We start from the raw sequence: 16392 nt of genomic DNA, 5'->3' as shown, positions 1-16392 counted from the left end.
CTAGTCAATGCTGAAAAAACATCTAAGCTGTCTGATGCAACTACCAGCAACGGGACCATCGCCCTCCATACCCCTACCATCCTGGCTCCCATCCAAACTTCTTTTAAATGGTGAAACTGAGCTTGTATTCACCACTTGTGCTGACAGCTCATTCCATACTCTCACGACCATTTCAGTGAAGAGCTTTTCCAAATGTTCCCGTTAAATCTTCACCGTCCCCACTTACCCATGAAATCTGGTTGTCATCCCACCCAACCTGAGTAGAAAAACATGCTTGCATTTACCCTATCTGTACCCTTATAATTTTATATACTTCCAACAAATTCTCAAAGCAATGTATAATTTCCTTATTTATGTTTCAAGCCTTTTTTAGGTGTATAAAATGATGAGCAGCAGTGATCATGTGGGTAGCCAGAGGATTCTTTCCCAGGGCTGAAATGGCTAACACGAGGGGGCTTAGTTTTAAGATGCTTGGAAATAGATCCCAAGGGGATATCAGGGGTAAGTTTTTTACACACAGTGGTGGGTGTGTGGAATGCACTGCCGGCTATTTGTGTGAGAGTGTATCAGCTATTGTGGGGCCATGAACCCATGCAGCTCATTGGGAACAGGGAATAATAACAATGGAGAGTGTCAAACTGAGCCAGGTCACTGATTGGAGATGGCAGAAATTATAGAGACAGGAACAGTATCAAAGAATATGTTGGTCATTCCAGATACCAGCACTGTGCCCAGTTAGAAGGTGATTTCTCTCTCCAACTTGGGTTGAACTTCACTGTAACAGTGAGATGCCAGATCACACCTTGACAACTCAAGGGATCTCATCTGAAATATTGTCCAACACCCATTGATGGATTTCGCAAATATTTTTACAGGTTAAAAATGACAAGGAATTTGTCTACGTGAATCTCGAACACAACACACCAGTTTTGCTGTCTCTGTCCAGATACTTAAGAAGAGGAGCAAGGGATTCACTCGATCATCCTTCCTGCTCAGACTGTGGGGAGGGATTGTCATCTGACCGACTGGCATGCCCGTCATTTTACACAGGGGAGAGGCCATTCATCTGCTCAGACAGTGGGAATGGATTCACTCGGTCATTTCAACTGAAGGTGCATCAGCAAATTCACCTGTTCTGTGTGTGAGAAGGGACTCAGTCAGTCTACCCACCTGTGGACACATGAGTCAGTTCATACTGAGCAGAGGCTGGTCATCTGCTGAACTTGTGGTAAAGGATTCACTCGGTCATCTGGCCTAATGGCTCACCAACGAGTTCACACCGGGGAGTGGCCGTTCACCTGCTCAGACTGTCGGAAGGGATTCACTTGCTCATCCCAACTGAGGGTGCACCAGCGAGTTCACACTGGGGAGCAGCCATTCACCTGCTCAGACTGTGGGAAGGGATTCACTGAATCATATAAACTACTGATACACCGGTCAGTTCACAGTGGCGAGAGGGCGTTCACGTGCTCAGACTGCGGGAAGGGATTCACTTGCTCATCCCAACTGAAGGTGCATCAGCGAGTTCACACTGGGGAGAGGCCGTTCACCTGCTCAGACTGTGGGAAGGGATTCACTTCGTCCTCTGTTCTACAGAGACACCAGCAAATTCACACTGGGGAGAGGCCGTTCGCCTGCTCAGTGTGTGGGAAGGGATTCACTCGATCATCCCACCTACAAGCACACTGGTCTGTTCACACCAGGGAGAGGCCGTTTGCCTGCTCAGTGTGTAGGAAGGGATTCACTTGCTCATCCCACCTGAAGGTACATCAGCGAATTCACACTGGTGAGAGGCCATTCATCTGCTCGGATTGTGGGAAGGGATTCACTCGATCATACCAGCTGAAGGTACATCAGAGAGTTCACACTGGGGAGAGGCCGTTCACCTGCTCCGACTGTGGGAAGGGATTCACTCGATCATCTCAACTGAAGGTACATCAGCAAGTTCACACTGGGGAGTGGATGTTCACCTGCTTAACCTGCGGAAAGGGATTCACTCAGTCATCTGAACTGTTGGTACACCAGCAAGTTCACACTGGAGACAGGCCGTTCACTTGCTCAGTGTGTGGGAAGGGATTCACTCGGTCATCCAACCTACTGACACATCAGTCAGTTCACACTGGGGAGAGGCCGTTCACCTGCTCAAACTGTGGGAAGGGATTCACTTGCTCATCCCACCTGAAGGTACATCAGCGAGTTCACACTGGGGAGAGGCCGTTCACCTGCTCGGACTGTGGGAAGGGATTCACTTGCTCATCCCAATTGAAGGTACATCAGCGAGTTCACACTGGGGAGAGGCCGTTCATCTGCTCAAACTGTGGGAAGGGATTCATTCAGTCATCTGAACTGAAGGTACATCAGCGAGTTCACACTGGAGAAGGGCTGTTCACCTGCTCAGACTGTGGGAAAGGATTCACTTGCTCATCCCAACTGAAGGTACATCAGCGATTTCACACTGGGGAGAGGCCGTTCACCTGCTCAGACTGTGGGAAGGGATTCACTCAATCGTCTGAACTGAAGGTACACCAGCGAGTTCATACTGGAGAGAGGCCGTTCACCTGCTCAGACTGTGGGAAGGGATTCACTTGCTCATCTGCACTGAAGGTACATCAGCGATTTCACACTGGGGAGAGGCCGTTCACCTGCTCGGACTGTGGGAAGGGATTCACTCAGTCATCCGCCCTAATGGCACACCAGCGAGTTCACAGTGGGGAGCGGCCATTCACCTGCTCAGTCTGTGGGAAGGGATTCACTCAGTTATCTCAACTGAAGGTGCACCAGGGAGTTCACACTGGAGAGAGGCCATTCACCTGTTCAGACTGTGGAAAGGGATTTACTTCATCATCTCAACTACTGAGTCACCAGCAAGTTCACACTGGAGAGAGGCCGTTCACCTGCTCAGACTGTGGGAAGGGATTCACTCGGTTGTCTCATCTACAGAGACACCAGCGTGTTCACACTGGGTAGAGGCCGATCTCCTGCTCGGACTTTGGGAAGAGATTCTCTCAGCCACCACCACCATATGTCCATCATTGAGTTCACATTGGGTAGAGGCCGTTCACCTGCTGTGAATGTGGGAAGCGATTTGCTCAGTCATCTAACCTTATGTAACTCTCACTTCAGCTAGAAGCTTAACATCGGGGTGATAGCCCCCCAGCCCGGCCAAACTTAAGAAATCTCATTTGGGTGGATGCTGCGTGATGTGACCCCCGTTACAAATCAGTACCCTGAAATAACAAACGGTACACAATTGCGATTAAACGATTGGGCTTTGTAGTTCTTACTTTGACTATAGGGTTAGAAAAGAAAAAATAAAGGAAAATGGCCCACTCCATTCATGTCTTCTCTTCTCTCCCCGGCAAAAGACCAAATCTCTCTTCCAAACTCACAAGAAAGAACATTTCTCTCATTGGATAGCCCTGCACTTCAAAACCCTGTTATCTCTTGTCGTCACCTAAACATTGCTGCTGCAGAGAAACCGTTACCTCAGCAGTGATACATTACAGAGAGACCATTACATTAACACTGAAACCTCACAGCGTGTTACAGTTGTGACACACTACCAGGTTCACAATAGACAATAGGTGCAGGAGTAGGCCATTTGGCCCTTCGAGCCAGCTCTGCCATTCACTGTGATCGTGGCTGATCATTCACAATCAGTACCCTGTTCCTGCCTTATCCCCATAACCTTTGATTCCACTATCTTGAAGAGCTCTATCCCTCTCCTTTCTTGAAAGCATCCAGAGACTTGGCCTCCACAGCCTTCTGGGGCAGAGCATTCCCTATATCCACCACTCTCTGGGTGAAAAAATTTTTCCTCAATTCCATTCTAAATGGCCTACCCCTTATTCTTAAACTGTGGCCTCTGGTTCTGGACTCACCCATCAGCGGGAACATGCTTCCTGCCTCCAGCATGTCCAATCCCTTAATAATCGTATATTTTTCAATAAGATCCCCTCTCAGACTTCTAAATTCCAGTGTATACAAGCTCAGTTGCTCCAATCATTCAACGTATGACAGTCCCACCATCCCGGGAAATAACCTTGTGAACCTATGCTGCACCCTTTCAATAGCAAGGATATCCTTCCTCAAATTTGGAGACCAAAACTGCACACAGTACTCCAGGTGTGGTCTCACTAGGGCCCTGTACAGCTGCAGAAGGACTTCTTTGCTCCTATACTCAATTCCCCTTGTTCTGAAGGCCAGCATGCCATTAGCTTTCTTCACTGCCTGCTGTACCTGCATGCTTACTTTCAGTGACTGATGAACAAGGATACCTAGATCTCGTTGTACTTCCCCTTTTCCTAACTTGACTCCATTTAGATAATAATCTGCCTTCCCGTTCTTACCACCAAAGTGGATAACCCCACATTTATCCACATTAAACTGCATTTGTCATGCATCTGCCCACTCACCCAGCCTGTCCAAGTCACCCTGCATTCTCATAACATCCTCTTCATATTTCACACTGCCACCCAGCTTTGTGTCATCGGCAAATTTGCTAATGTTACTTTTAATCCCTTCATCTAAATCATTAATATATATTGTAAACAGCTGCGGTACCCCACTGGTCACCGCCTGCCATTCCAAAAGGGACCCGTTAATCGCTACTCTTTGTTTTCTGTCAGCCAGCCAATTTTCAATCCATGTCAGTACTCTGCCCTCAATACCATGTGCCCTAATTTTGCCCTCTAATCTCCTATGTGGGACGTTATCAAAGGCTTTCTGAAAGTCCAGGTACACTACATCCACTGGCTCTCCCTTGTCCATTTTCATACTTACATCCTCAAAAATTTCCAGAAGATTAGTCAAGCACGATTTCTGCACTGGGGAGAAAGTTTCAACAACCTGCCTGCTGGATATTTGTCCATCACCGTTGCTGAATGCAATTTTGAAAGTGACTGTTGGTGCTGAACTCTGCAATTATTGCTGCTGCTCACCACACCCAATTCTGCACCCTGGTGACTGAACATGGGAGGAGTTTCTTCTGCTGCATATTCACCTTTAATGGGACTGGAGTTTTATATGGACTGGAGTGGAGAGCGGCCACTGAAGGAGTGGAGTTTTGAGGCTTTGGCTCGAGAGGTTCTGGCAGTTTTGGCAGCTGGATTGTGCAATCATGTCAATCAAGATTTCGATAGCTCGACTCAGCAGAAAGCAGCTGATTGGTCAGTCGAGGTCAGGTGTCCAAGCAGTTTGATTGAGCAATTGAAAATTGAAAAACTCAACAAACAAATAAAAAGAGGGGCAGCTCAAGCGAAGCGGCCAGTGAGTGAGTGGGCCAGTGAAGGAGTGGAGCTTTGAGACTTTGGCTCAAGAGATTTCAGCGAGCAGAGGCAGAGGATGAGCTTGCTCCCAGTAAGGTAAGGCTGGGTAAGTTTATTTAATTAATTAATTTAGGAGTTAGTAATGGAGGCAGTAGATAGGGCAGTCCAGTGCTCCGATTGTAGGATGTGGGAAGTCAGGGACAACACAATTGTCTCCGATGTCTACACCTGCAAGAGGTGCATCCAGCTGCAGCTCCTGTCAAATCAGATCGTTCGGGGGGCAGAGGCAGTAATAGATCAGAGTTTCAGGGAGACAGTCAGCCCTAAAAGCCAGGAGACAGGTCAGGTGACTGTCAGGAGAGGGAAGGGGAATAGACAGAAAGAGCAGAGCATCCCTGTGGCCGTTCCCATCAACAATAAGCGTACTATTTTGGATTCTGTTGGTGGGGACGACCTACCAGGGACAAGTTGCAGTGGTTGTGTGTCTGGCACCGAGACTGGACCCTCAGCTCAGAAAGGAAGGAGGGAAAAGTGGAGAGCAGTAGTGATAGGGGATTCAATATTTAAGGGGACAGTTAAGAGGTTCTGTGGGAAAGATGGAGAATCCCGGATGGTCTGTTGCCTCCCTGGTACCAGGGTCCACGATATCTCGGATGGAGTTCTCGGTATTCTCAGGAGAGAGGGTGAGCAGCCAGATTGTGTGGTCCACGTGGGGACCAATGACATAAGATAGGAGTAGGGATGAGACCCTGAAGAAGGAAAATAGCGAGTTAGGGGAAAAAGTTAAAAAGCAGGACCTCAAGGGTGGTAATCTCAGGATTGCTGCCTGTGCCACGAGACAGAGAGGGTAGGAAAAGGAAGTCATGGCAGTTGAATGTGTGGCTGAAGAGTTGGTGCAGGGGGCAGGGGTTCAGATTTCTGGATCATTGGGATCTCTTCTGGGGAAGGTCTGACCTGTATAACAAGGACGGGCTGCACCTGAACTGGAAAGGGACCAATATCCTGGTGGGCAGGTTTGTTAGAGCTGTTGGGGAGGGTTTAAACTAGTTTGGCAGGGGGGTGGGAATCAGAATGTGAGTGCAGAGATTAGGGTAGAAGGACAAGGGCATGATGCTATGTGTTCTGAGTTGGTGAGGAAGGACTGGCAGGGGACAAAACATAAATGTAGCCAGTTAGAGGAGCTGAAATGTGTCTATTTCAATGCTAGGAGTATTAGGAATAAAGGGGATGAACTTAGAGAATGGATCAGTACGTGGAACTACGATGTTGTGGCCGTTACTGAAACTTGGCTGGAGGAAGGGCAGGATTGGCTGATGCAGGTACCGGGGTTTAGGTGTTTAAAAGGAATAGTATGGGAGGTAGAAAAGTGGGGGAGTAGCGTTACTGGTCAGGGATAGTATCATGGCTGTAGAAAGGGAGGACGCTGCAGAGGGAGTGTCCACTGAGAGGGGGTGTGGGTGGAAGTCAGAAAGAGGAAGGGATCAATCACTGTGCTGGGAGCAGTCTATTGGCCCCCAAATAGCCCTCGGGACACCGAGGAGCAGATAAGCAGGCAGATTTTAGAATGGTGCAGGAAATGCAGGGTTGTAGTTATGGGTGATTTTAACTTCCCTCATATTGACTGGCACCTCTTGACTGCAAGGGGGATAGACGGGGCTGAATTTGTCAGGTGTGTTCAAGAAGGATTCCTGACACAGTATGTGGACCGGCCAACGAGAGGAGAGGCCATACTGGATCTAGTTCTCGGTAATGAACCTGGTCAGGTGGCAGACCTCGTTGTGGGGGAGCATTTTGGTGAGAGTGACCACAACTCCCTTAGCTTCAGCATAGTTATGGAAAAGGATAAAAACAGACAAAATGGGAAAGTGCTTAACTGGGGAAGGGCTAACTATGAATGGATGAGGCAGGAACTAGCAAGAGTAAATTGGAAACAGATGTTGAAAGGTGAAAGCACAGAAGTAATGTGGAGGAAGTTTAGGGACCACTTGTGCTGGGTTCAGGATAGGTTTGTCCCACTGAGGCAAGGAAAAAATGGTAGGAAAAGGGAACTGTGGCTGATGAAACACGTGAGGCAACTCGTCAAGCGGAAGAAGGAAGCATATGTAAGATATAAGAAGCAGTCAGAGCCCTGTTGGTCGCTTTTCAATTGCTCCTACCCTGTTTACTTAATTGTCTCTACCAGTCTTTCTTTTGAAACCTTATTATAATACTTCAATACTGCTTTACTGTGGCTGGGAAAAGGACCAAAGCATTTGCAAAAGAAAGAGTCTTTGGATTCAATCAGTGACTTCCTTAAACGGCAAAAGTAGGAATTCTCTGAGGAGTTTCAACGGCTCAACAGCAAATTGGATACAATTCAATGAACTTTATTTCAGCATGAGAACCAAATTCAGGAGAATACTGTGAAGCTAATGACACTTGAAGAGGACGTTGAAGATACAATTAAACTCTGCAAAGAGTTATCTTTATCCAATGATAAAATGCTGAGAAGGATCATCAGTCTCGAAAATAGAAACAGGAGAAATAACTTGCGAATCCTGGGTCTTGAAGAATCAATTGAAGGCGCTGACCCTACGAAGTTTTTTGCAAGCTTTCTGAAGCAGCTTTTCCCTGATTTATTCACTTCCGATCCGAAGCTCGATCGAGCTTTTCGCTCTCTGACTTTGAAGCCATTGTCCTTGGCAGCGAAATCCAGATCGGTCGGGACTAGCCTTTCATGAATTTCGTATTAAGGACCTTTTAATTCGCCATACCCGGAGACAAGGAATGATCGATTTCCAAAATTACAAGGCTAGATCTGTGGAAGACTATTCGCCTGAAGTTTTGGCTGATCGCATGAAATATAAACATGTTATGTTGGAATTTTATAATAAAGGATATAAACCATCCCTTCAGTTCCCCGCACGTCTGTGTATTGTTTTCAAGAACGGATTGCAAAATAGAATCCATTCAGTTGAAGATGCAAACGAGTTTCTGAAGGATGAAGTCTAAAACTTATATTTCTTATTTGATCAAGTTTTTTCTTCTGTTAATATACATTTGAAATAAGGTTTCATTAAGCTTATGTTTTGGCTGTTCATATATTGTCTTTTGTTATATATTTTTTTGATACTACTTTATTTTATCCCGTTTTGAGGCTTTATTTTAATACAGCTTTCTTTAAATTTGTTTAAAGTGATCCTTTCGTATTTCCGAATACCGAGTTATTTTACTTTTTATGTTGTGTCTTGGTAGGGACATAATGACCTTGCAGGACTGGAGTTTTTTTTCTGTCAACAGGATTTTTTGGGGCTGGTACTTAGTTCTCAGCTCGCTGACTGTCTATTGGTCAGCTTTCTCGCTTTGGGTGGGGGAGAGAGTAGGTCCTATTTCTCTCTGGGAGCTGTGTTGGGTTGAATGTATGATTGTTTATTTGAATACCTTACTTCACGATTTGCTTTCTAGTTTTAATAACTTATGGCCAGATCTTTTAATTACACGTTGATTGGTATTTAAAATGGTTCAAAATATCAACCTGTTTAGTTTGAATGTGAAAGAGCTGTATCACCCCTTCAAAAGGAACAAAGTGTTTGCTTATATTAAAAAATTAAAAGCACCTTTTTTTTTTACAAGAAACGCACATACGCAGCTGTGATAGCTTACGTTTTTTTTTACTTGGTGGAAGGGTATGCAATTCCACTCTTCGTTTAACACACAATCACGTGGCGTTTCAATTTTTGTAGATAATACAGTTTCCTTTATTCAGCATAAAGTTGTTTCGGACCCTGATGGTCGATTTGTTATTGTATCGGAGTTTAGACAGTAAATTAATTGTTTCTGGTAATGTATATGCCCCCAACATAGATGATTCAGGATTTTTTGAATGTCTATTTTCCTTTTTGCCAAATTTGTGTACTTACTCCCTTGTGATAGGAGGACATTTTAACTTCTGGTTAGATCCAGTATTAGATCACTCATCTGTTAAACCCTCCACACTTAATAAATCAGCTTTGTTCATCCAATCTTTTACAAATAAATGTGGTTTTGTTGATGCTTGGCATTTCTGCATCTGACGGACAGGAAGTATTCATTTTTCTCCCATGTCTATCGTTCTTATACCAGGATTGACTTTTTTTTATTGATAGTCAAATGATTTCATTAGCTCGATTGATTGAATATAAAGCGATTGCTATCTCTGACCACTCTGCTGTAATTCTATCTTCAAGTCTTTCTGGTCCTATCCCCATGAGTAGATTTTGGTGATTTAATTTAACTCTGTTATCCGATGAGGAATTTTAAAAATTTATGGAGAATCAAATTACTCTTTTTTGGAAGAAAATATGTTGGAAGAGACATCTAGCCTGATTATATGGGATACTTTTATAGCATACATCCGAGGTCAAATTTTCTTATACTGCAAACATCATTAAAAAAGCTAACAAAGAATGAAATGAATTAGCCAATCAGTTAAAGCAACTGGACTTCGATACCTGATCCTGAAACATATGAGAAGTATTGAAACTAAAACTAAATATGATCTTCTTTTAACGTATCCAATTGAAAGCCAACTTTTAAAAGATAGAAGTCAACTTTATACTCATGGAGATAAAACTGGTAAGCTACTGGCTAATCAATTGAAGCCATTTTCAGTGAATTAGCAAATTAAAGAAATAAGTAAAATTAATGGGGACATGACAACTGACCACCTTGAAATTAATGACACTGTTAGGGAATTTAATTCTAAATTGTATAGTTCTGGCTCTGTTAATGATAATATTGAAAAGAATAATTTTTAGATCAATTAAATATTAATAATCTTTCATTAGATGATCATAGGCAATTGGATCAACCTATTTCCCTGGAGGAAAGTGCTCAGGCTATTCGAGAATTGCATTCTGGGAAATCCCCAGGACCCGCTGGATTCTCTGGAGAGTTTTATAAGGCTTGTTCCTCCTTGCTTATACCACACTTATGTTCTACCCTTACAGATTCCTTTAAGGTAGGAAGACTACAGCAGTCTTTTTACTAAGTTTTCATTTCACTCATTCCCAAAAAGAATAAGAATCCTACTGTATGTTCTTTGTATAGACCTATCTCTTTATTCAATTTTGATACTAAAATTTTATCTAAAGTGTTGGCTCGCAGACATAAAAATATTATATCTTCTATGGTTTTGGATGATCAGACAGGATTTATTAAAAATCTATATTCCCATTTTAATATACGGCATTTGTTGAATGTTATATACTCTCCATCTAAGGAAATACCGGAATGTGTGATATCTTTGGATGCGGAGAAGGCTTTTGACAGAGTTGAATGGAACTTTCTATTTACATCCTTAGAAAAATTTAATTTTGGACCTAATTTTATTCATTAAATTAAATTACGTTATTTATCTCCCTCCGCTCGGGTTCTTACTAATTTTCAGATTTCTAAACCCTTTAAACTCCAACCTGGAACTAGACAAGTTTGCCCCTTGAGCCCCCTGCTTTTTGATTTGGTATCAGAACCATTAGCAATTGCTTGTTGAGAGTCTAAAGAGATCACTGGTATTTTAAGGAGAGGTACTATTCATAAAGTGTCGCTCAATGCTGATGACTTATTGCTTTTTATATCTAATGTTACAATCTCTTTACCATTTGTGTTCCATTTACTGACTAATTTTAGTCAGTTGTCAGGATAGAAATTAAATCTACAGTAGTGTGAACTGTTTCCTTTAAACAATTTCATACCAACTGATATTAACCTTCCTTTTAAATTTTTAGGAGAACAATTTATATATTTGGGAGTAACAATTAATAAGAATTCTGAAGATTTTTTTTAAGGAAATTTTTAAAAGTTCATTGAATTACGTTAAAAACACTCTCTAATTGGTTGCCACTCTCTTTATCACTGATTGGCCGAATCAATTCTATTAAAATGAATATCTTACCTAAATTTGTATACCTTTTCAAGCTGTGGCTGTTTTTATTCCTAAATCTTTTTTTGACTCTTTGGATTCAATTCCTTCTCCCTATATATGAAAGAATAAAAAAAAACCTTGTATAAATAAAGCTCACCTTCAGAAAACCAAACAGAATGGAGGATTTGCCCTACCCAATTTTAGGTTATATTATTCGGCAGTTAGTATACATAATATTACGTTCTGGATATATTACATTAACAATGGGAATTGCCCTATATGGGTTTCCTTGGAAGTCAACTATGTTATAAAATTTTCCATTATTTCTTTACTTGGATCCTCGCTTCCTTTACCTTTAAATAAATTAATTGACAATGTGGTGGTTAAACACACATTGAGGATTTGGTTGCAGTTTAGAAATCATTTTGGTTTATTGAGATTTTCCCACTCAAGTCCCATACTTTCTAATTGTTTTTTGAAACCATCATTAATTGACTCATCTTCTAAAGAATGGAATAGATTGTGTATTAAACGATTTCAGGATTTGTTTAATGGAGGGAAACTTACTTTTTTTGTGCAACTTTCAATGAAATTTAAACTTCCCAACACTCACTTTTTTTGATACTTACAGATTAGAGATTTTTTTTTAAGATCTCAATTACTTACATTTCCTACAAGTCCAGATAAGAATAGATTAGATACAATTTTTAATTTGAAACCATTTGATAACGGTTCAATATCTTACAGTCTGCTGTCGGGACTGAAAATGGCCTCTTTAGATACAATTAAAGGAGACTGGGAAAAGGATTTACAGATTTTCATATCTGATGAGAGTTGGAAGATTATTTTAAAATTGATTTATTCTTCATCATTATGTGCTCGTCATTCTTTATTACAATTCAAAGCGGTCCATAGAATTCCAAAGAAGACAATTAATAATTGATAAGAGGAAAGATGAAATGGAAAATAATAAAGATGAAAATACCAATTTTTCAGACATATAAATAAAAGGGAGGCGAGAGTGAATAAGGGAGTCATGGAGGGAGCGATCCCTGCGTCTCTGCCCCCCCCCATCCCTCCCCACCGATCTCCCTCCTGGCACTTATCCTTGCAAGCAGAACAAGTGCTACACATGACCTTACACTTCCTCCCTTACCACCATTCAGGGTCCCAGACAGTCCTTCCTGGTGAGGCGACACTTCACCTGTGAGTCGGCTGGGGTGATATACTGCGTCCGGTTCTCTCGATGTGGCCTTCGATATATTGGCGAGACCCGACGCAGACTGGGAGATTGTTTCGCTGAACACCTACTCTCTGTCCCCCAGAGAAAGCAGGATCTCCCAGTGGCCACACATTTTAATTCCACGTCCCATTCCCATTCTGATATGTCTATCCACGGCCGCCTCTGCTGTAAAGATGAAGCCACACTCAGGTTGGAGGAACAACAGCTTATATTCCGTCTGGGTAGCCTCCAAACTGATGGCATGAACATCGACTTCTCTAACTTCCGCTAATGCCCCACCTCCCCCTCGTACCCCATCCGTTATTTATTTCTATACACACATTCTTTTTCTCTCTCTCCTTTTTCTCCCTCTGCCCCTCTCACTATACCCCTTGCCCATCCACTGGGGTTCCCCCCCCCTTCCCATTGTCTTTCTCCCTGGGCCTCCTGTCCCATGATCCTCTCATATCCCCTTTACCTATCATCTGTCCAGCTCTTGGCTACATCCCTCCCCCTCCTGTCTTCTTCTGTCATTTTGGATCTCCCCCTCCCCCTCCCACTTTAAAATCTCTTACTAGCTCTTCTTTCAGTTAGTCCTGACGAAGGGTCTCGGCCCGAAACGTCGACTGTACCTCTTCCCATAGACGCTTCCTGGCCTGCTGCGTTCACCAGCAACTTTGATGTGAGTTGCTTGAAATTCCAGCATCTCCAGATTTCCTGGTGTTTGAGTTTGATAGCTCCGTGCCTGTGCTCACTGCAGGGGCATCTCATTGAAATCTATGGAATATTGAAATGCCTACTTAGAGTAGAAGTGCGGAGGGTGTTTCTTACAGTTGGGCAGTCTGGGATTAGAGAGCGGGGCCTCAGATTAGAAGGATGATAGTTTAGAACAGGGATATCTTTATCCAAAGGTGGTGCATCTGAGGGATTAGTTGTCACAGACGGCTATGGAAGCCAAGTCACTTGGTGTATTTGAAGCAGAAATTGATAATTTCTTGATTATTAAGGACGTCAATGTCCATGCCCGGTAGACTGAGATTGAGGGGAATCATAAATCAGCTCTGCTACAATGGCGGAACAGACTCAGTGGGGCGAATGACCTGTTCTTGTTCCTTCGTCTTATGGACCAATGATCTATTATTATTCTATGTGTGTTACACGGTACAGGTGCCGTAAAACAAACAAATAAAGGACATATCTCCGTCATAATAAACCTGATTCTCATCCTGACCTTTATCCCCAACAGTGGAAATCTCCTTCATTTGCAATACTAACGCCAACGTTATCCCTGTACACTCACGTTCTGACCTACCAGTCTTGCAACAGATTCCCAGATTGTCCAATTATACTATTTGTATCGGAATGATGATTCATCATTGCCATCAGTGAAAATAAATCATGTTCAGCCCTCGCTTCAGATGCAGTGCTGCGGTGGGTGACTAACATAGACGGAGCTGCCATGGCCGAGTGGTTAAGGCGTTGGACTTGAAATCCAATGGGGATTCCCCACGCAGGTTCGAGCCCTGCTCGCAGCGCTCACTCTACAGCCATCAGCTGCCTGTGAATAACTCCCTGGCTGCTCTCTGAACGCTACATTCTCTGCCAAGTCCAGGCGGCAGACTTTAAGATTTTTACACTCTTCAATACTGTTGCATTTCTACTCAGTGTCCAGAGTTCATTTCTACCCCGACTCTGATCAATCTCCGTGAGGCAGCTTAAACAATCCTTTCTGGTGGAGTTTACTTAGCGACGACGTTGTTACTTTGCAACCGAATATCTAACAATAGATTTCGAGTAGAAACAGAGCGATTGATGTCGGTGGGTTCTACAGCTGTTTGGATACCGAGCGCCTCACTTCGTTCACCAACCTACTTCCTCCAGCTGAATTGCGGACGATTTATCGCACTGAGCAGAATTCCTGCCGCCAAATCAGCAGCAACTTTGGAATTTTAAGAATTAATGACACCAATTTAATTTTAATTGTCTTTATGATTGAAGAAACTGGGAGAAGTACCATCAATAAGTATAACGTATCGCCCTCTCTTGCTCCCTCTGTTAGAAGATCATGTGTAAACGCATGAACCATTTCTCCTCATCCGTCCGGACGGTGACAATAATTACGAGCCCTCCAGCTTCCGAGTTTAAATGAAGGGGCGGAAAGGTCCATTTCTTTCTCTCGCTGTGGTGAAATACTCCGATGATCAAGAAAACGCTATGAGGAAAACGATGACCCAAAGTGAACATGAAATCGGTTAATTGCCGTGTAACTTTCTCTCTTCCACTGCCTGTAAAACTCCCCCGTTTATCGCTCTTGCCCTGTCTACGATGCGACTCTCTCCCCTGCTTCACTTCCATGTCTCGCTCTTTCTCTATCTCTCTCTGTAACATACACAAACTCACACACATACATACACACACACACACACACACACACACATTATCGCCCTCCCTCCCCCCCCCCTCTCTCTCTCTCTCTCTCTCTCTCTGTGGGGAGCTAAGAATGGGGCAAGAGTTGGGAAGGAACTGGAGGGTGCAAGTGAGGATGTGTGGTAGTCAGCTCGATATGGGAGTCTTTTGGTATGACACAGTGGTCGCTGTTGTTCGTTAATCCTTATTTATGTCGGTAATTTTGATGCGAAATCGCGTCTTGATCAGGAAGTTTCTGCATGACACAAAATTAGGCGATGCTGTTGATACTGAGGGAGGTTACTGTTGATTACAAGCGTACCTGTTTTAGTTAGAGAAGTGACGGATGGGTGGTAAATGGATTCCAATGTAGATAAGTATAACGTCGTGCATTTTGGAAATAAAACTTGCAAAGCACTTGTGCTGTAAATGGCCGGGCATTGCGGAGTACAGTTGACACGAGGGACCCAGAGGCACAAGCTCACTGTTCGCTGATTTCGATGGTATAGTGAGAAGCCGTTTCTCATTCCGGCCTTTCTCATTCAGGGCAACAGGAAGGAACGTAAAACAAGACATTATGATAGGTCATTGTTGAGGTTGTGGATAGAGTGCCATGTATAGTTCCGGACGCTCTATTATAGAAAATAGGCTGTCAAACTGTAAACAGTGCAAGTTATACAATGACGTTTTCAGGACAAGGAGAACTGGGTTATATAAAGAGTTTGTCCAAGCCTGTCATTTGCTCATTCCAAGACCAGAAGAATGCGATTTAAAACAGAGGTAAAATGAATGTTAACAGTCTGTTTTTTTTTCTGTGCAAAGGCGGACAGTGGACTTGCAAGACAGAACTGTGGGTCACAAGGGCGGCACTGATCTACACTAACAAACGTAGGTCGTTCCACTCGGGAAGAGAGGGGGATATAAACGGATGAGTGTCGAAAAAAAAACGATTGAAAGGATCGTCAGTTGAGCTGGAGAGAGGAATCATGCGCGACAGTAAAGCGAGTGAGGAATGTGAAGTACACGTAATTACATGGATCCTCATTGGTGCAGAGTTTGCCTGCAATGAATGGTGAATTAGTTAGACCAGGCAGGGAAACTTTACGAATTCATCACATCCTTGCAGTAATAAGAGCAAGGGGATGTTTTATCGCGTCCTTCAGTTGCTCCCTGAACTTGGTCTGGGTGACGGCGTAAAGAGCCGTGTTTGTGCAGCAGCATCGAGCCCAGTTCTCGCAGAGAATCAGGAGGCACCGTCACGGCAGAGGAAGCAGACAGCAGGTCCACGCAGAATACACAGTGAACGGTGCCCACAGCAGGACGAAATTGCCAGAGATGATCAGCAGTAAAACGAGGGATTTCCTGCGGCTCTCCATCTGCGGGTCCATGTCACCCTGTCCCTTGTCAGCACGCCGGAGTCTCCTGCGCCCCCTGCTGGTGACTAGAACATGCCGGACGGTGAATCCATTCGTCAGGAGAACCAGCAGGAATGGGATTACAGGGGTGAGGAGGTAATGACATAATTCCATTGGTACTGAGACGGATAAAGACACATAATGCGCGGTACCCATACAAATAAATGGATGAATTATCATTGCATAACGCCCTGGGAGCCG

At 43.7% G+C, this 16392-nt stretch overlaps 1 protein-coding gene and 1 non-coding gene across 3 annotated transcripts; both read left to right on the top strand.

The window, feature by feature from the left end:
• The first annotated feature begins 1252 nt into the window (after positions 1-1252).
• Positions 1253-15690, top strand: LOC134341854 (zinc finger protein 585A-like). Of its 2 annotated transcripts, XR_010016881.1 has the most exons (2): positions 1253-5363; positions 15599-15690. XR_010016881.1 is itself a non-coding variant. In XM_063039789.1 (1 exon), the coding sequence occupies exon 1, from the start codon at positions 1258-1260 to the stop codon at positions 2965-2967; it is 1710 nt and encodes a 569-aa protein (XP_062895859.1). In that variant the 5' UTR covers positions 1253-1257; the 3' UTR covers positions 2968-5979. The 2 variants fall into 2 exon arrangements, 1 of the variants encoding a protein (XP_062895859.1); XM_063039789.1 differs by lacking the exon at positions 15599-15690 and having other exon boundaries at positions 1253-5979.
• Positions 13824-13905, top strand: trnas-uga (transfer RNA serine (anticodon UGA)). The gene has a single exon. It is a non-coding gene; the product is annotated as a tRNA-Ser (tRNA).
• Positions 15691-16392: the final 702 nt, after the last annotated feature.

The sequence above is a fragment of the Mobula hypostoma genome, unplaced genomic scaffold (genome assembly GCF_963921235.1).
Source record: "Mobula hypostoma unplaced genomic scaffold, sMobHyp1.1 scaffold_53, whole genome shotgun sequence".
In the NCBI taxonomy this organism is placed as follows: Eukaryota; Metazoa; Chordata; class Chondrichthyes; order Myliobatiformes; family Myliobatidae; genus Mobula; species Mobula hypostoma.
This window is presented reverse-complemented; position numbering and strand designations above follow the sequence as displayed.

Bases quoted from the DNA above. Each gene is read 5' to 3' on its own strand.
- LOC134341854 (XM_063039789.1), top strand. From the start codon at position 1,258: ATGGCTCACCAACGAGTTCACACCGGGGAGTGGCCGTTCACCTGCTCA.